Source organism: Cyanistes caeruleus, chromosome 6 (genome assembly GCF_971803275.1).
Source record: "Cyanistes caeruleus chromosome 6, bCyaCae1.hap1.1, whole genome shotgun sequence".
Classification (NCBI taxonomy): domain Eukaryota; kingdom Metazoa; phylum Chordata; class Aves; order Passeriformes; family Paridae; genus Cyanistes; species Cyanistes caeruleus.
This window is the reverse complement of record NC_141706.1, coordinates 23637287-23655866: the sequence shown is the minus strand read 5'-3', so window position 1 is coordinate 23655866 and position 18580 is coordinate 23637287. Positions and strand designations below refer to the sequence as shown.

The window sequence follows — 18580 nt, the reverse complement described above, 5'->3', positions numbered from 1 at the left end:
GTAAGTGCAGTTCATCTTTCTAGGTGATAAGTGAAATGGGGATCCAGAAGCAAGTTGTGCCCTGAAAAGTGCAAAATCTGAATAGGAAAGACAGGAAAAAAATGCTTTTCTTGTGGAGGGATTTACAGCTGTGCTCTACAGTTACATGTGGAGTCTGGCAGAGGGCTGGCTGAATTTCTGCAGTAGCTCCCACTGATCCAAATCTCCAGGTCTATCTGCCAGCAGCAGCCTGTTCTTGTTCCCAACAGGCAGTACCCCATCCTCACTGCTTAGTGAGGCTTACGGTGGCTCCAGCCCCACACAGATCACTTTCCAGCCATATTTCCCTGCCATTTGTGCTTCTCTGGTATTTCTTAGGAGCTTGAGACATCATGGCCTCACATGCTATTTTAGCTGTCAGTTTGTAAGAATGGAAATTGATTGTAAGGTTTCGTGCAAAATCGCATCAGAACATTGGTAAGTGGGGCCAAATGATCTTGACATAATCCCTTTGACAGGGTGGGTAAATCCCACCTGGTGTTTGGCAGGAGCAGAGGAAAGCCTGCAGCTTGGTATTTCCCTGCTGGGGAAAGCAGCCATAAGGGAACATTGCCAGGCTGTGCTCAAACCAGTTATCTTATTATTGAGAACCACTGGGAGTCCAGGAAGAAAAGAGGATGCTTTTGAAGTCAGGTCTGTCTGTTTATGAGCTTCACTGAGCAGCAGAGACCAGACTGTCCCGAGGGCCAGGGAAAGGGGAACCTCTTGTGTAATTCCTCTGATCTCTAGGTTTTGTTATGTGGATTTTGTGATCTGTAGTTTAGGATTAAAAAGACCAAAGACCATTTAAGTATGGATTTCATTCTACTGATTGTGTCATCGTCCACAGATGTGGAGCCAGCCAGAGTGTATCAGACCCTTCATCAACTAATTAACTTGAGTTGTCAAGTTGCAATCAGGGAGCTGCTCTCATACTAAAATAATAATGATAAATTCCTCTCATCTGAAGCTGTCAGCTTCCAGCTGCATGAGGCTTGAGTTTGCACGGTCTGTAACTTACGCCATGAAGGAAAATCAGATTTCCACCCCTGTCTTGCAAAAACCAACTTTGGCTTGGTTCCCATTCTAGCAGAGTTTGCTGTTGGAGCAGCACCTTAGGCCAGGCCAGGATTATGCTGGGCTTGTAGCAGGACTGAAGCTGCCATCAGACTGCCACATGCAGCACTGTGAATGCTGGGGACTCACTAAAAGGGACATTTTTCTATTTTCAATTGCTTATTGAGGAGCTGATTTGTGTTTTTGTTAGGGTTGCATTTGAAAAAATTTGTCAGTAGGGGGTGTGTTTCTCTTGAAATTCTTCCTGTTGTGTTGTTAGGCAAGAGAGGTGCACCACATTTTACTGTAGGACAGGGTCTAAGACCTGTCTGAAGGAAAAGGTGTCCAGGATACCTTTGGGACTGCTTGTCTGCCCCACAGAGCTGGCAGGCCAGCAGGGAGCCCTGGCAGGCTCTGGTGGGGATGTCAGCTTTTCTTTCCTCCCAGTTTTTGGAACTTTAATGCCCTGTCACATCTGTCCTATTATACTTGTCACACCCTGTCTTGAACAGACCAATAAAGAAATCCCATTCCACAGTGGTATAGGGAATCTTGGACTCAATCCTACTGCCTCTGTCTTGCATAAGTAATTGAATGCCACCTCCTCTGAGTATGACCACTCATAAAAATGAATTTTTTTTTTTTTTTTTTAGTGGCTAACTGCATAAGGAATCCTAGCAGAATAGAAGCAAACAAAAATTATTTGTTTGGTTTATCCAGATGGACTTGGACCAAGGAGTTTGTATAGCCTTCTAAGAAATAATAACTAGCTTTTACTGTAATGAATCTCTTTGCACAGTGTAAACATCACAAATAGAAATTAAAAGTAGTTTACCCTACAGCATAGGTTTGGGTGACACTTAAAAAAGGCTATAAAGCATCTTAATTAAAGTTTTATAGGCTCATAATCATGTGTTATTTGAGATAAATATCATTGGCAATACCAGAGCTATGCAGAAGCTTAATATGCTCTTTAGGTATCTGGAAATACGTGTAAAATAAATATTTTTCTAAGGAGGCCTTCTTTCCCCATCAAATAAGAAGTCCTGTTTAAAGGCAGGAATGCAGAATAGAAAAATCAGGAGGCCTGGTTTTCCTTTGTGCATTCCCTGTCATTTCTCAAAACCATCATGGAACACATATGCTTTTTCTGTGAAAAAGCTCCTTTTCAGATGGCTTCTTGGTGATTTGATGCAGAATAATTTTTTTAGTGTATAAATCTGCCTTCATAAACATCCTCATAAATATAACACAGAAAACAAACTGCTTGGAGGTCAGACTGCAGAAGAGGTTGACCTTGCATTTTTAGCAGTTTAGTGTATGCTAGAGCTTAGATTTAGCAGGATTAAATTTTGCAAAGGTCCTGTGACAAGTGTTTCTTGCAGAGTGGGAGTGTCTGAAAGCCTACTACAGACTAATAGGAAGCAGTGAGCACAAATGCTCAGGTGCAATTTACCCACAAATTTGGTGTTGATTAAAGGCAGAAGCTTAGCCAGTATGCAAAATAGGTGATGACTTGTAGTGGTTTAGATTTGCTAATTTCATTTCCTTGGCCAATGCACCAAATAAATATTGTGGTTTTAAAGCAGTAACTAAAAAATTACTAGAAAACTTACTTATTTCTTGCTGTGAGATATGGATTAGAACAAGAACAAAACAGGCTTAAAACTTAAAAGGAATAAAGAAAGTTTATTAACAAAACTACAAGAATAAGAACACCAGAATAAAACTTCCAGAAAACCTTTGTCTCCCCCACTGCCCTACCATTCCCTTGTTCACATGACAGCATAGAGACAAAAAACTTTGTAACTCTGGTGTTTAAAACAGTCCCAATTCCTGCTAGAGTCTTTTCATCAGTCTTTGTAGAGAAACAGAAGTCTTCTTCTGCTAATCCATGGAGTTTCTCACAAGAAAACTATTTCTGTTATAGGTTTCTATTTCTCTGGTGCCAGCTGCCTGAAAATCTGTCATCAGTTCACTCCTCCCATTTCACATCACTCTGAGGTGTGTTATGGGTCAATGAGTCTAGGGATGTCATTATTAAGGATGAGTTATTCAAAGGCAAAAGTTCTCTTCATCTGTCTCTGTGAGCCTCCCTGGAAACAGAAGTTTTCTCTTTGCCTCTCAAGGCCCCAAATCTTCAACTATTGCTTCTCCCCTCTGTTCTAGCACTTCACTGTATCGAAATTTCTCCACCTTTTGCTCAAAATCTACACTTTGAACACTCCATTCCTCCCAATATACTCTGTCATGAATTAAAGGAGTTTTTTCAGAACACTATTGTCCATCTCCATAGCTTTAACAGAAAAATATTTCAGCTATTAAAGCATCTCCTTATTCTCTCTTCCCCATGTAAAATGTAATTCTTCACTGTCTTTGATGGTTTTATGATGTCTTTTTCATGTTATCTCTCTCTCTCTCTCTCTCTCTCTTCCTTCTCTCTCTCTGGGAAAAAGGAGTAATCTGTAAGTTTCATCCAAATAGTAAAAGAATTGAAGTCTTGGAAAGCTGCAAGTGTTCATGGTGTCAGGTTTCAGTTCAGCAGCAGAAACTGCAAACCCAGGCTGGCCGGCTCTGTTTCTCCTCCCCCCTCTCCCCCTGCCCTCTTGGGCCTTGTCTAGCCTGGAGTAGGGGAAGAGGCTGAGACTGAGCTCTGTTATCTCGTCAGAAGCCGGAAACACAAAGAGAACAAGAGAGCCCTGGCTTTACATCTTAAGGCAGTGTTCACAAGTTGATCTCACTTCTCAATGGTTAAAACCACCGCCAGTTCTCAGAAATGACCAATAATTGGTCACAAGAAAAAACTCCATCAGCCTCTCGCAGCTTCAACTTCCTCCCAGCTCCGGAAACTATCTTAAAGGTAAAGTCACCCCATGACATGACTTTAAAGACTAAACAGATACTTTGGCAGTACCTTTGCAATGAGCATCTTAATTCAAATTATATTTCATTCTGTATCACTAAAGCTCTAAGTTATATCCTTATTTCTGTCCAAACAAAGCCTCCATGATTAAAGTTAAAAAGTATTAAGCACCTTAATAAACAGGGATGAGTTTCTTATTTTTTAATTTTTTTTATTTAGACATCTTGAGTTTGCTGAACTAGAGCTTCTGTGTCATTTTGGTAACTGAATTTGGGTATGTTTTGCAGAAAGGATATGACACCTGTGCTGCCTTAAAATACAGGTGCCTCTTCTTCTTGTGTAGATGTACCCTTAGGAACGTGAGTTTACTTACAGATTTTACAGTGACATATAAAAAGAGGTGGTTTGTGGCGATGTGAAGAACTAAATACAAATACATGGTTTCTAGTGCAGGTGATACTTCTTATTCCAAAAGAATAAAAAGAATTTATTTCAAACCTTATCACTGTTACACTTGCTATAATATTAGGTCTGTAAATCCTAGGCCATTGTTTTAAATTGTTTACTTGTATGCATTGTCTGTTCAAATACGTATTGAAATGTGTGTCTGCTGCTAGCACTCCTCAAGTTATTTTTGACTGTTCACTGTTACGAATACTCAGAATAGCAAATCAGAAAGCCAAAGCTTGTGCTCCTATCCAGATTTTTTACATTTTTTTATTTTATAATAGAGAAGCTCCATTGTTTTTGCTTGAATGGTTACAGAGATGTCAAGGATAAGAGATCCAGTGCTGTTTACTTCTACTGTGTGGGATGATACAACTCTGGTGATTCCACACAGTATTAAGAAAAGAAACAATAGCTGCTAATATAATATGTAAGAAGATATATGGCCACTTGCATTTTCTTTGTACAAGTTCATTACATTTTAATCTCAATATATAATTATCACATAGTGGCTTTGTTTATTATTCCCTTTTTAATACTCTCTTAATTTGTTGGAATCTCTTTTATGTTTCAATTTATTAATTTTAAGCTCTCTCCAGCACACCTTTGGATTTTGGAAGGGGAGCCTAAGGGATCTGTGAGCAAATTGAGGACTTTTGGCTATGAAGAGAAGGATGCAGCCCCTGCAGTACAGCAGCAGAGATCACTGCTCTGGCTGGCCCTGGGGTCTTGGTGTGTTCACTCCCATCTGCAGAATGAGTTATTGGTAGGAGAGCTCCTCACCCCATTTCAACCCATTTTCTTTTGGCTGAAGGCACCTCCCAGCCAGCAGATCTGTGGACCAGCAGCTTCAAAGGTGTGTGCTCAGGGAGGAATTCCTTCTGCTACAGCAGCATGTGCAGAGTCCAGCTTGATCTGGAGCCTTTTAAACATTGCATTTCTCCTACTTATGTCCAGCCACACTCGTGAAAGCACTTAATGTGTGCTTACTATTTCAGTGCATGAATATCTCAAAGCAGTGAAAACCGTGGTTGAGAGCTCAGTTGAAACGGGCTCTCTGTGACCTGATTCTCAAATGTGCCGAGCGCTCGCTCGGGTGCCTGTGAGGTCAGCGAGTGCTTCTGGGCCTTCATTGCTTTGGAAATGGAGCTGAAATATGGTTATATGAACTTTGGTTCATGCTCATATGCGTGCAAAACCTTAGTTCTGTTTTTAAGGATGCAAGACAAGAAGAGAATCCATTTTGAGTCTCCAAGGAAAAAATCCATAAAGATGTTAAAAGGTAGACACTAGTTAGTGAACATTATTGAGTCCTCGAGTTTTTCTAAGTCCTTGTTTTGTTTTGTCTGCTTTTGCTTTCACAACAACTTTCTCCTTTCATCGGAACTGTGCAGTTTAAAGATTTTCATGCCTGATTGCTTTATACTTGACAGAAAGATCCTGAATACCACATGTGTGTTTGAAGTGGCGTTTCTTTGAACGTCAGCTGATCTCTCAGGTTAGAGAAAGTAACCTGATTTTAAGAAAACTAGCACATAAATTGCATCTGAGCTGCTGGGACCTGCTGACACCGCAAAGATAGGTCTTAACAAAAGTTTTATTTGGGCTACAACTCTCCTTGTACAGGATGTCAGATGGGTTCTTTATGTCTGCTCTTTCATTCTTTATTACTGAGAACCTTAGTAGGGAAACGGGCTTTCTGCTTCTTCAGGAATTTGCAGACTGGCACTGCTTGTTCTTCATCTGCAGCAATAATCCTTTCTGTGTTGGGCTCAAATATGCAGAATTTCCTGGGGAAACAAAGAATCTCCTTACTCAAAAATTTTTACTATTGGACCAAAGAAATCATTAGCAAAGAGCAGGACAACAAAAGCCCAGCGTGCACAAATGGCAAGGGAGCTCCGTGGTGCACAGGGTTTTGGGGGCCGATACCAGATAATTTTTTAAGAGGTTTTATTTATTTAGTCTCGACTTGGCACCAGCTATGCTGTGTGTATGTACACTCACAGCACTGTATGAACACACAGATGCTCCAGTATAGGTGAAGTAAATGCCCTTAGCATGAGTCATGCATGTGGGAATAGCAGTGAGCCTGAATACACAGGCAGAGGTGATGGCAGCAATTATGCAAATAAATGCACGTAAAAAGGAATGAGGGTACTGCAAAGTTACTTGTGCACAGGCTTAAATAAAGAGCATTTCAAGTCATACCTAGAATATTTTCTCTGTGTCTACGATTATGTTATTTCCATAGCAACTAATTATGCTATAAACCAAAGATCATGACTTCAGGTGACATGTGAGCAGAAGGAGATGAGCTATTAAGTATTGAAGATTTTTTTTTTTAATGCAAATTTCCTTATTTATAAAGAAAAAAAAGAAAGAAAATGAAAAAAAACCAAACAAACAACAAACCAACCAACCCTGAAGTGAATATAAGTGAAATTGCTTGTGACTGGAATGTATTTCCAAAGTTTTGTTGGAGGCATCAGTAAATATTTCAAGTAGTTGTAGGTACAACTATGAATATCAACAGATTTTGGTTTTGGCTGAGGAAATCTCTAGAATGTCTGACTGTCTTCTCCTGCCTATGCAATCCAGGACTCAACCTCTTTCCAACAACAATAACCTTTTACAGATACTTCAATTGCGAATAGACAAGCAGGGACCCTGGAAATAAAAGGGAAGGCCTGGGTTCTTAGGCATGTGGTAAGTTTGAGGTTGCTGTGAAGCATACTATCTTCTGCTTCACTTATTAAAAGCATTCCTATTTCTTTCGAAAACAAAATAGTCCAGAGATATCCTCAGCTTAAAGCCTAATGGTAATACTCTTTGAGCCGAAGGACCTGCAGTCCAGAGTAGAACTGATATTAATTGATTTACCTGTTTCTTAGGGGGCTGCTTTAACATGTCTGGCATTTGGTTTGGGAGCTGGCTTTATGGCTCCCCTCCTGACCCACTTGCTCCTTGCTTAAAGTCTTTGGTAACACGTGCAGACTCATTGCACCATGTGAATTTTTAGGAGAGAGCAGGATTTAGGGAGGAAACTTGTTGATTACTGCTTGAATTGACCTTGAATGTTTCCAGGGATGGGCATCTATAACCTCTTTGGGCAACTTCCTCCAGTATTTCATCATCTCATTGTAATTTTTTTTTTCCTTATATATAATCTGAATCTAGCCTCTTTTATTTTAAAAACATTATTCCTTATCCCATCACTACAGGTCATCATAAAAAGCCTGTCCCCATCTTTGTTTTAGCCCCATTTAGGTACTGAAAGGCTGCAGTGAGGTCTCCCTAGAGCCTTTTCTTCTCCAGGCTGAACAGCCTGAACTCTTTCAGCCTTTGCCGTTTCTTACAGCTTTTGTGGCCGTCCTTCAGACCCATTCCCAACAGGTCCATGTCTTCTTTGAACTGAGGACTCCAGGGCTGGATGTACTGTTCCACATGGGCTCTGATCAGAGCAGAGGGGCAGAATCACCCCCCTGAACCTGCTTGCCATGCTGGCCAATACCCCCAAGTCCATCTGGGCAGAGCTGCTCTCAGTCCCTTCATCCCCTAGCCTGTGCGGATATTGGAGGTTGTCCCAACCCAGGTGCAGCACCTTGCACTTGGCCTTGTTAAACGTGATGAGGTTTCCATGGGCCCACTTTTGGAGCTTGTCCAGATCTCTGTGGATGGCATCCCATCCCTAAGGTGTGGTAACTGCACCACTCAGCTTGGTGACATCTGAGGGTGTGCTGTATCCCACTGTGTCATTTAGGAAGACACTAAACAGTCCTGGGCAGGGTTGAGCAGAGACTGAAAACCTGTGGCAGCGTGAGGCTGTCAGGTTAAAAATCATATTCTCACTCCCTTTGCTTTGCTCTTTTAGTCATTTCTGTTCATGAAAAATGAATATACAAAAGCAAACGAATCAGACTCCATCACAAGGCTTTTTTTCCTCCTAGCTGAAACAGCCAGCTTGGCCCTGGACTTTGGTTCACCCTCTAGTCAGAAGAGATAATATTTCTCTTAGGCTTTTGGAAGAGGTACCATTTTTATAAAACCTGCATCACTGAATCAAACATAACCAAACAGTAGTTTGTGCAAAGAGTGCACTGGTGAGGAAACAAGGGATTTCTCTCCAGGCATGTTGCTGAAGAAAAAGATAGGCAGGGCCAGACACTTTTGACACTTTTCTGTGGCGATCTCTGTATGTACATGAAATTAAAAAGTTGAGCATTTGGAGTGTATTCATCAGTTGATCACCCTTAGCTGACTTTGTGTGAAGCAAGTTAGTAACTCACAAAAAGATCTTGCTCTTGTAGTAATGTTTGACCTTAGTTGTTCACTAAAGCTGCTGGGAATGAACTGTCACTTGCATGTCATGTGCATGCCTTTGCACACCCCTCTGTTGTAGAACAGGAGCAGTTGTCATATCCATAGCCTGTTTTATATAGTGTATTTCAATAATATCTTCTACCAGGGTTCTTTAAAATTTTATTTCGTGGATCACTTCTTAACAAAGTCTCCTGAGGTTAATTCAAAGTGGGTTGTTTCATTAGGAGGATGGAACAGGTATACAGAATTTTGAAGACAGTGACAAGAAACATTAGTAGGGAGAAAACCGGTGCAACTATTAAAAGACTTACGAGACTAAATCTGAGGTGAATTAGTGCTGCATTTTGTGTGAGCTGAAGGCTGGTGGTTATGAGTGTTAAATCAGGAAAGAAGAAGAGAAAGAATATAAGGGAGGTGGGAGCGTGGTGTGGTGTCTGTAGTGGCTGTAGCTCAGGGTGAGGTACAAAGTGTGGGCTGAACAAGTAGCTGTGTGTCTTCAGGTGAAAGCCGAAGCTGAGAAAGGGTGTGAGGGATAAGACAGTTAAGAGATCTGCCCCTGATGCCCAAACCTTTTCCAGTTTTTTGCCTGGAGTTCACCTGATGTCATTAGAGTGAGACTGCTGCCTGTTCATTTTCAGGGCCAGGGTTTTGGCTGGAGACAGTGAAGGGTTACCAGCCCTTCATTCAAAGTGGCAGAGACAGAGTTGTTATAACCTGAATGGTAGCGTGCCACCAGAATCAATACAAATTGAACCTCTGCTGGCGAGACTGCACAGTGCTTGCTTTCTTGTGTAGAGGAATCAATATGAATTGGCCACAGGATGGGAATATAGAGATGCAGCTGGGGAGAGAAAAAAATAGATGTTAAGCAGGGGTGAACAGAGGTCACTAGGTCCACACTGGGATTTTAGGCTCAGTCATTAACAAAAGTTTAGTGAAAGCTCTAATTTGCCTTTGGGTCACCCTTTAGACACAGTGGCCCAGTGATGCAATTCTTCCAAGGCTTATCCTTCATTCATTTGACGAAGTTCATTCGTAACAATTACTGTATTGTTAAACAGCTTAAATGTCAGTGTGGGTCTCAGCATGCCCCTTCCATTCACTTTACACCAGGGATGGCAAAGCAAGAGCAGAGTCCAGCAGCCCTTCTCCTTTTGTTGATTTCCCCCAGTTCCCATGCAGGACATCATTCCCTCACGTAAGCTTGTCATCCAAGCTCCAGTTAGCCTGTTGGTGCAACTTTGCTGTCTCAAGGATTTCCCGTTTAGGCTAGTGATTCTGACTGGGTTTCCTGGTGTGGAAGATTTAATAAAAGAATGATTGTAATGTCTGTATCCCAAATGACTCTGTTTCTAATTAGCTGTTGGTATTGTTATGAGAAAGAACAGCAACTATTTGAGAACAGCATTTTACACTAAAGTGCCTTTAAAAAGTTGTCATTTCCATGAGGTGTGCTACGGAATGATGGTGAAAAGAGGCTGGAGAAAAAGTATCCTTTATTGTTAGGACCTCAGCCTTCCTCAAGCATTTTCTGCATCTGTCTGAAATATATCGCCCGTGTCTTGATGTTTATTACATTTTATTTAAAACAAACAATTAGAAACTTTTTTTTACCTTAGATCTTGGCTTTATTAATGATTCCACACATATTAAGGACTTAATTCTCTTAAGAACTGTTGATTTCTTGTCTTCAGGAAAGGTGAAAGCAAGTGGTTTCTAACCCTTTTCTTATCCAGATAGCAATGAGCTGCCTTTGGGCTTCAGTTGTCTAATTTTCAGTAAATATGCCTATTTCTCCACTGTTAAATGCGGTACCATGGGCACCCTTGTTAAATAACAGTTATCTGACTTGTCACTGTTTCAGCATAATTTGTGTGCTGAGCTGTACCCAGTTTAATTTTCCACCATTTAATATAATGCTCTGTGTACAGGCATTTTTGTGTACTGGCAGAAAATGTAGAAAATATTTGAATAATTTTTGGGTTTCTATTACCAAACTGGACTAGTTGTAATACCGGCGAGGAGAAAAGTTGGAGGCAGGCAGAACTGTTTGAGATCACAGGAAAAATTAATAGTATATTGGGAACTCTGACCAAGAACAGATCTGTTTCCATTGAACCATCTTTATGTGCTAGGGAAGGAAGACTCCTTTAAGGGGGTGTGCAAGAAAGGGAGGGGAGTAGAAAACTCTAATTTTAGAGGCAAGGAAATCAAAAAGTGGCAAAACTGTAAGTCATCAAAGTTACTGAAACAGATGGTTCAGGAGTTATTACCTTTGTGTTTTGTGCTCAGGTTCTTTTTCTCTAAAGCTTGCACCAGCTATGGTCAGTGTATTTATAGTTTGTGGAGGAAATGAAGAGAAATAATTAGAATCTAAGTTTGCAGTTTGTAAATTAACAGAATTAGAGAGTGGTTTGCAGGGGCGAACTGCTCAGGCTATGTGCAAAACCAGCTCATTTTACTTTTACTAATTTGTTGTTTAATTAATTGGTGCCCATGTCTCTTGATTTACTCTGAGACTGGCTAGATGCTTCATGAAGGAAACCTGTTTTCATCTCGATTAATTCTCTGCTGGGCAGGCCTTTTAAAAAAATGTTAGCCAGCCGTCTTTTGACTTTGCTCTAGTAGGTTACAGTCGAAATCAAAGGGCAGACAGAGGAGGAAGGCAGAGAGGAGGCAGACAGATAAGGAGGCGGCACATACGGAGACAAGTGAGTTACTTGCACAGGGAATTTGGGGCAAAGATGGTAAATGAGTCTTGCTTTCCTGAGTGTTAATACTGTAATTGCCACGGTTTCAGTAAGATTTTTCCTTCCTGAAAAAGTTGCGTGTGGCACATTTTCAACTCCTTACTGCCTGTGGGAGCTGTCAGGTTTTAGGGAAGCGCTCCCCAGCGTATGGAGCTTGATGCAGATCAGTGCGTTCTGACAGGGGGACAAATGAGCTGGCCATACGTTGTGCTGAGCGATGATTCCGTGGGACTGAGCGAATTAGGAATATCCCGGTGATGGATCTGCAGCGGAACAAACGAGCCTTCCGGCAAGGGAGGCCTGTCCTGACCCCGCTCCCCGCGGAGCATCCCCAGCGCTTTTGCGTACGAAACCTTCACAGCATTTACTTATTCCCGTTCCTTTCGGCAGCGCCGCCTGTGTATCTGGGCAGCCCCGCAAAAGCCACCCAGGTTTGGGCTCCGCGCGGTGTCCCCGTGCTGAGAGTTTCGGGGCGGGGGGCCGAGCGGCCCCGGGCGGGGCTGTGAGGGCGGGGTGTGGGCCGGGGCCGGGGCAGGGTGTGGGCCGGGACCGGGGCGAGGTGGGGTGGGGCCGGGGGCCGTGTCGGGGGGTGTGGACCGGGGCCGGGCCGGGGCGGGGTGTGGGCCGGGGCCGGGCCGGGGCGGGGTGTGGGCCGGGGCGGGGCGGGTGTGGGCCGGGGCCGGGCCGAGGGCGGGCAGCGCCATTGGCGCGGCGCTCGGAGGAGGGGCGGCCGCGCCGGGAATGGAGCGGCGGGGCTGGCGTGCCACAGGCGCCCGCCGCGGGAGCGGGATGCGGGGATGCGCGAAGTGAGCCCGGCTGCGCGGGGCACGGCGATGTGGCCGGCAGGAAAGAGCCACGGCAGCTGCTCGCCTTTCGGATAATTCCTGCCCCTGCCGGGAGTCTCGGGCAGCGGCACTCTCTTGTTTGCGTGTGGCATGTGGAGCCGGGGTTTTATATGGCATTTGCGAGCCGAGCGAGGTCACGCTTCGTTTTTTTAAAATTCTTTGCTGAGTACCGTATATCTCTCTCTAATTTTTCCTTCCCTGGTAGCGGGGTGGGCCGGGAGGGACGATCGTGACAGCGACGGGAATGTTTACTTGTGCAGAAGTCTTTCTCATGTGGAAGCACTCTGCTCCCTAACTCCTGGCTAAGCGGACTTAAGTTCACCAACTTCGCTGCCGCACAGCACGCGTAGCTCCTTGGCAGGATGGCAGACAAAAGAACAGCTGGTGCAAAGCAATAGGGGATTCCTAGCGAGGAAGAGGAAGGAAGATCACCAGCCTTTCACCCGACGGCTGTCAGAGCAGCAGGAACGGGACAGCTGAAGCCACCATGCGCAGGTCCAGCACCGATGAGTCCACCTATCACAGGAGCCCTTCCCTGGACAGCAAGGATTACAGTTTCCCAAATGGCACCTTCCGTCGATACAGCAGCATGTATGGTGGCCAGTTTGGGGCTGCCAGCAACTCTTTTTTTGGATTTCATACCAACCCAGGCCCGAAGGCCACCAAGGCTAAGTACACAACTCCCAAGGGAAACAAATACGTTGTCTTTTACCTGGATCTCTCATTTATTTTTCTCCTAGAACTGAAGAGGTGCAGCATGGCTCACAACTGCCTGCAGTGTATCAAGTACCTAATGTTTGTTTTCAACCTTCTCTTCTGGGTGAGTACACGTTTGGAACCACAAGACGATTGTGTTTGTGTCTGCTTAGTGAGATGGAAGATGAACTTGTTGCTGCTTTTGAACTTAGGAGTTGAACAAAGTGGTGCCTAGGCTACTGTTTTTGTGGCCTCATTAATTTGTGTAGATAAACTGCTGAAGGTTTTCTTCCTTCTCTCATTTCCTGGCCTTCAGCTGCATTTCAAAACTGTGGTATAAGGGAAAAGAGTGTGTTTATAGAGGTCAGTTGCATGAATGCCTTCATCACTTTGTTCCAGTGAGAGCTGTACACTTTTTCTTGCCCCGATCTTCCGTTCTTATCTGTGTTTGCCTCAAAAGCTATGCATAGTCCTAGAGAAATCACTGAGGGCATTCATGGTTGTAAGCTTGAGCACGTGCTTACATCCGTTGCTTTATTGCAGGTGGCACACTTGGTACATCACAACATTAAAGCCTGTATCAGGAATCATTCTCTGTTACTGTCAGTGGTGGGTCTTGGCATTGCCATTCCCTTCTGAAGACGTGGGTGGAGAGAGACCAGAGTGCTCCTCTCTGTTTTTGGGCTGCTATTCTGTGGCAGGAGTTTATCAAATCACTACGAGGCATGCGTATGTCAGCATCTTTTTAATAAATGAGGTGGCTGTCGACAACAAGGGTGGCTGGACGCTTCACTCCCTTTAAATGGAGTGTAGGCTGTAGCTGGAAGTGCTGTGCGGGGGGGACCCAGGTCACAAATGCTGTTAGTTCTGTAAAAAATGAAGCAACATGTTTGCTAGGGCAGGACAGGATTTCTAGTTCAGTGTTTCTTGTCCATATGTGGGAAGGTCTGTTACAAGATTCTCAGGAGGTGCCTGTAAATGGCTTGTTCCTCCCAAGTGGCTTCCTAACATGCTGAGGGAAATAAGGAGTATTGTGAAGTGACACCCCTCCCGTCCCGGCACTTAAGGAGAGGGTGTGTGTTTGCAGCTGGATATTACTGTGTCTGTGTTACTGCTTGTCTGTGCTCTCCTGAGTTGTTGGAGGTGCTTGGAGGGCTGTGAGTGAGATGGAGAGAGCTGTTCTCTAGTGTGCGCTGCTGTACAGCTGTTCAAAGCCAGGCATGCTGCAGTGCATCAGGAAACACAAAGTGCAGGCAGCTCCTGCTGACCCGAGTCATAGCAAGAGTCAGGATCTGATAAACTAGTGCAAGTCCCCTGAACTGGCACAGCACTAACCAGAGCTGTGAAGCACAAGGAGGGTGCTCTCTCTGCATCCTAGGTGAGCTGGTGGAAAGAGTGTTGTTAAGGCTGCATTCCATCTTTCAAGGCTGACTCTGGTTGCTACTGCTTCCCTAAAAATTGTCTAATATTTATTGCAGCTTACCCAAGAGCTTTCTGAAAAACACAGACATTGTCTTTTTTGCTTTTTAAAGTCTTGTGCTTCTTCTGACTGTCACTGGTCGAGATTATAGATAGCAGTGATAGTTGAAGTGTGAGCTGGAGAAAAGAAGTAGGATGCTGGCATTAATAGCTCTTTTCAGAACTGTGCACAGCACTGCCTCAAAGGATACAGGCATTCTGATTTCTCTTGCAATATTCATCTTCCCCTGAAACATACCCATGTCATGAGAAGAGGTACTGCTGCAAGTAACGGGTGTGTATTTACAAAGGCAAGGTTGCAAATAATAATGTATCTTTGGCATGCTTTTCAGTAGGAAAGCCTTAATGCTTTGGGAGAGAAAGAAAGGTTTCTGTCTCCCCCCTAAAACTATCAGAGCTGCTCCATGCTATGCTTGGAGGGAGAGAAAAAGGCAGGAGTCCCAAAAAGAGAATACCTGTGTGGCAGTGGGGCTCTTGGTGAACTGAAGCATGCGAGCAGGGGAGTGGGTGGTGTCAAATACTGCAGCACGATCTCTGTTTTGTTTCCCTTTCACATGCTACCTGCACAGCAGGAGTGATGGATGATGATCATGTCCAAATGAGTTTTGCACAGCATGTAGTTATAATAGATGCAGCTCTTCACCTTCTCACAGTGAAGAAAGTAACTAAAAAGAGATGATTTTTAAAGGTACTGGCTAGCCTCTTCTTACTAAAAGGAGAAAAAATTTCCATTTCTAGTGATCAGAAATCTTAGAATGATTATAGGTTGATGATACTGTTGTTGTATTTTTCATCTTGTTTTCAGTTATCTGTCATGTTTTACTTTGTGAAATTAAAGGAAAAGCATCTCTGCAAGAATATAGGATTTCTCTTTGCTTACATGCTCACAGAAGTTTTGCTGGCTCCACCTTTCCTCTTCACCCTTCTCTAGGTAGTTGGTTAGTAACAGGCAATAGTTCAGCTAGGAGGAGGAATTTCTTTTTCATGTATTGAAAGCAGTCATTGCATTAAATTAATTAGATGCCTATTAAAGCCTGCTCCTGCTCTTGATTCTGTTTTGAGAAAATGCTTTGATTTCTGTCAGAAATCATATTTTCACCTTCTTCTTCCTGTTCTTTAACTCAAGTACATTTTGTGCATCCCTACAGCCTATTTCCCAGTACTTTCAGTTGTCTTTCCCACAGTGTGACAGAAAAGAGTCCTCAGCCCTGTGCAGTTCCAGTGGGATTTATGCTGCATTTCTGAGGAAAAGATCCTTTTCTTACAATACTGGTGAATTTATAGGAAGCAAATTCTCTGAGACCTTGATTTTAAATGCTTTTGGCAGGCTTTGTTGGATTAGGTGCTGTGCTCATGCTGTAAAATTTTTAAAAACTGTCATATAACTGTGAAAACAGAGCAAATTTCTCCTCCCCTTTCTGATGGTTAAAGGGAGCACAAAGAACCTTCACAAGTGTCAGAGGCTGAAGTGCCTTGTCTGTGTTGATGCTGAATCAGTCCATTGGTACAGCAGACTAGTAGCTATTATTGTAGAGAAAAGAATTGGATACTCTTAAAATAACTCATTTCTCCATGAGGAGTCCTGTGCAAATTGCTCTTGGTGCATTTGCAGCTACTCTGGGGTATTAAGGTCCTGAAGCATCGGCAAAACAATATTGGAGAGCAGCACTGCTTCTCTAATGGGAATTTCCATTCATAGGCCAATCCCTGGAACAGTGTCAGATGCAGATGAGCCATCATTGTATCACTGCCCTCACTGGTGTGTAAGCTCCCAAAATAACTTTTGTCACCTGATACAGAATATGGCTGGCTTCATTCATTTTTATGGACTTCGATTTTCATTTGCTGAATTGCTGAACCCTAGAGATTGAATATCACATCAGATGATCACAGAGCAGAATATTTTTATTTCATAATGAAATATTTTTATTTCTCTGTGACATACTCAGGGAAGAACATTTGTTTTCCACATTCTCCTCCAGTCATCCAGCACTTTTTCACAGTTAGTAAAGCAAATTTTTCTCTTTCTGTGCTTTTAATCCAAGGCTCAGGTGACTTCTCTTTTTTTTTTTTTTTTTTTTTTTTGGTGAAAAAAGGTGGGATATATCCTAAAGGCTGAGAGAGTTCTGTAGAAAGAAAAGCATCATTCCCTTAATCCCCTTGATTTATGCAGCATCCCCACTTGCTTCAACTTCTAGCTCCCAAACCTGGAAGTTTCAAAAAAGGAAATGTGCTAACTGTACTTGTGTTGCCAGTGGTCTGTGCTGTCCTTAGATCCTGTGTTAGGGAAACTACCTAGAGAGGTAGCAGTTTGCCCTTCAAAAAACTGAATAGCCATAGCTGACTCTTCAGGTAATGCTTTAAGCATTAGAGAAATTCAGCAGCAAAATGCTGTTGTGTTAGAAATCTAGTTATAAAGAGGAGATAGCAACAGAAAGAAAGGAGGCAAAGAAGTTTATTATTTGTCAAACTGACCATGTGTCTCCTTTCCATTGTTAAAACATACTACATTTATATGCACTATAAAGCAGTCAAAGCTCTCCAAAAGTTTTGTGAAAGCTTTAATTTAATCGGGTAGGCTCCCAGTGATGCAGGGGTATAGTCTCTGCTCTCTTGAAAACTTGGGAGTTGCTGTCTGCTGGACACATTGTGGATGAAATGAGCAGTTGGAACTCTGCTTTCCACCTTTCTGGATGAAGAGGTGAGGCAAGGCACTTTGCTTTCTTTTGCCATTTGGTCCATATTAAATTCCCAACTGATACAGACCTGGAAATGCTTTATCTTGGCTTGTGAGACACAAAGTGCAGCTCTGAAATGTAAAGAAATACAGAGCCAAGGAAGTGGCAGCTAGCACTAGTGAGTGCACCAGGATCTCTGTGGGGAAAAAAACCCGAGAAACTGTTTAGTCTGATTGTAGGGTCCAGCTTTGGGTCTCTTCCTCTGTCTTTGCTGATGCTGATAGTTTGTGGATTACAGTTTGAGAAGCTCTGCACCAATGAGTACTCCTGGCCTGGTGCACTGGTGATACTGCCAACATTACTCACATTTAATTAGAAGGAGAGGAAGTAATAGAAATGAGAAATCCCTCATTACTGGCATTATTTTACTTCCTTGCACTCCAGCACAGGTTGTCTTGTAAGAACTGTGCAAATGTTTATAATACGTGGAAGACTGACTGTGCAGGACAGCTGGAGAAGGGAACAGCTTGGTCTGAAAATGCACCATGGGGTACTGGATTGTGTTTGAGTGATCCTGGCCAAATTTGGCCAGAGGGTAGGGCTAGAGGGGTGTCTCTTCATTTCACTGTACCTTGTTGGGAAACCATCTGACACTATTAGCTTGAGAAGAGCAGTTGGCTGGAAGGTGGAGAATTTTGTAAGAGAATCAGCTGATTTTGTTGAAGTGAATTCCTTGTCCTTCATCTGCATTCTCCATCAGTCAGCTGAATGAGATTGATGGTTTAAACAACCAGAAACTCTACAGACTGTTAGTGGCTGAGGACAGCAATCATTTTGTGGTTATACTTGGCTGCAGTCTTAAGTTAGTGGAAAAAGAATTACCAATAGAGCAGTAAGCCATTTTAAAAGCAGGCCCCCCATTTCATCATCATTATGTGTGCACGTTCTCCTCTGATGGGCAAGGGCTGCAGCTCATCCCATGGAGCTGAGCTTACCAGTTGCAGCTGCTGGGTGCCCTTCTGCACACCTCAGTCACAGCCCCACCAGCCAGGTGCTGCTCCCAGAAGAAAGTTTGATTAGAAGTAAGACAGGCTGTGTATTTTCAAATGTGTGAAAGTTCAAATGTTGATAGTGACAAAAGCCTGATTAATCAGCAAAGGAGACTTTGCTTCTGTGTAATTAAAAAATGGGAAGTTTACCCCAGAATGTCCTTTTCTCTAGCTGCCTCTGAGTTTCTGATTCTCCTTTGTTACTTGTCCCTTCTAGAAACTGCTCCGTCTGATTGACATCTTATCTTTCTGAGGATTCTCTAAGGATGCATTTTTGAGGAACATTGCCTTTAAAGAAAGGAGAGTCATTTGATGTGGGAATTACAGACTTTAAAAAATGGCATTTCTGTGAAAAGCAGAACTATTGAGGGCTGAT

The 18580-nt window shown here is 43.1% G+C and overlaps 1 protein-coding gene across 15 annotated transcripts in view; it reads left to right on the top strand.

Moving 5' to 3' along the window:
- Nucleotides 1–18580, top strand: part of TSPAN4 (tetraspanin 4) — a 415828-nt gene that overhangs the window by 217469 nt on the left and 179779 nt on the right. For 10 of the 15 annotated variants that reach the window (XR_015288709.1, XM_086895703.1, XM_086895711.1 and 7 more), the window contains one exon: nucleotides 13043–13122. The exons of 4 other annotated variants lie outside the window; for them this stretch is intronic. Coding sequence is in view for 10 of the 11 variants with exons in the window: in XM_086895703.1 (XP_086751829.1) it covers nucleotides 13060–13122 (63 nt within the window). In the remaining variant the exon portion in view is untranslated. Of the gene's footprint in view, nucleotides 1–12609; nucleotides 13123–18580 lie in introns of all 15 variants that reach the window. One more of the 15 variants, XM_086895701.1, reaches the window with a different exon arrangement.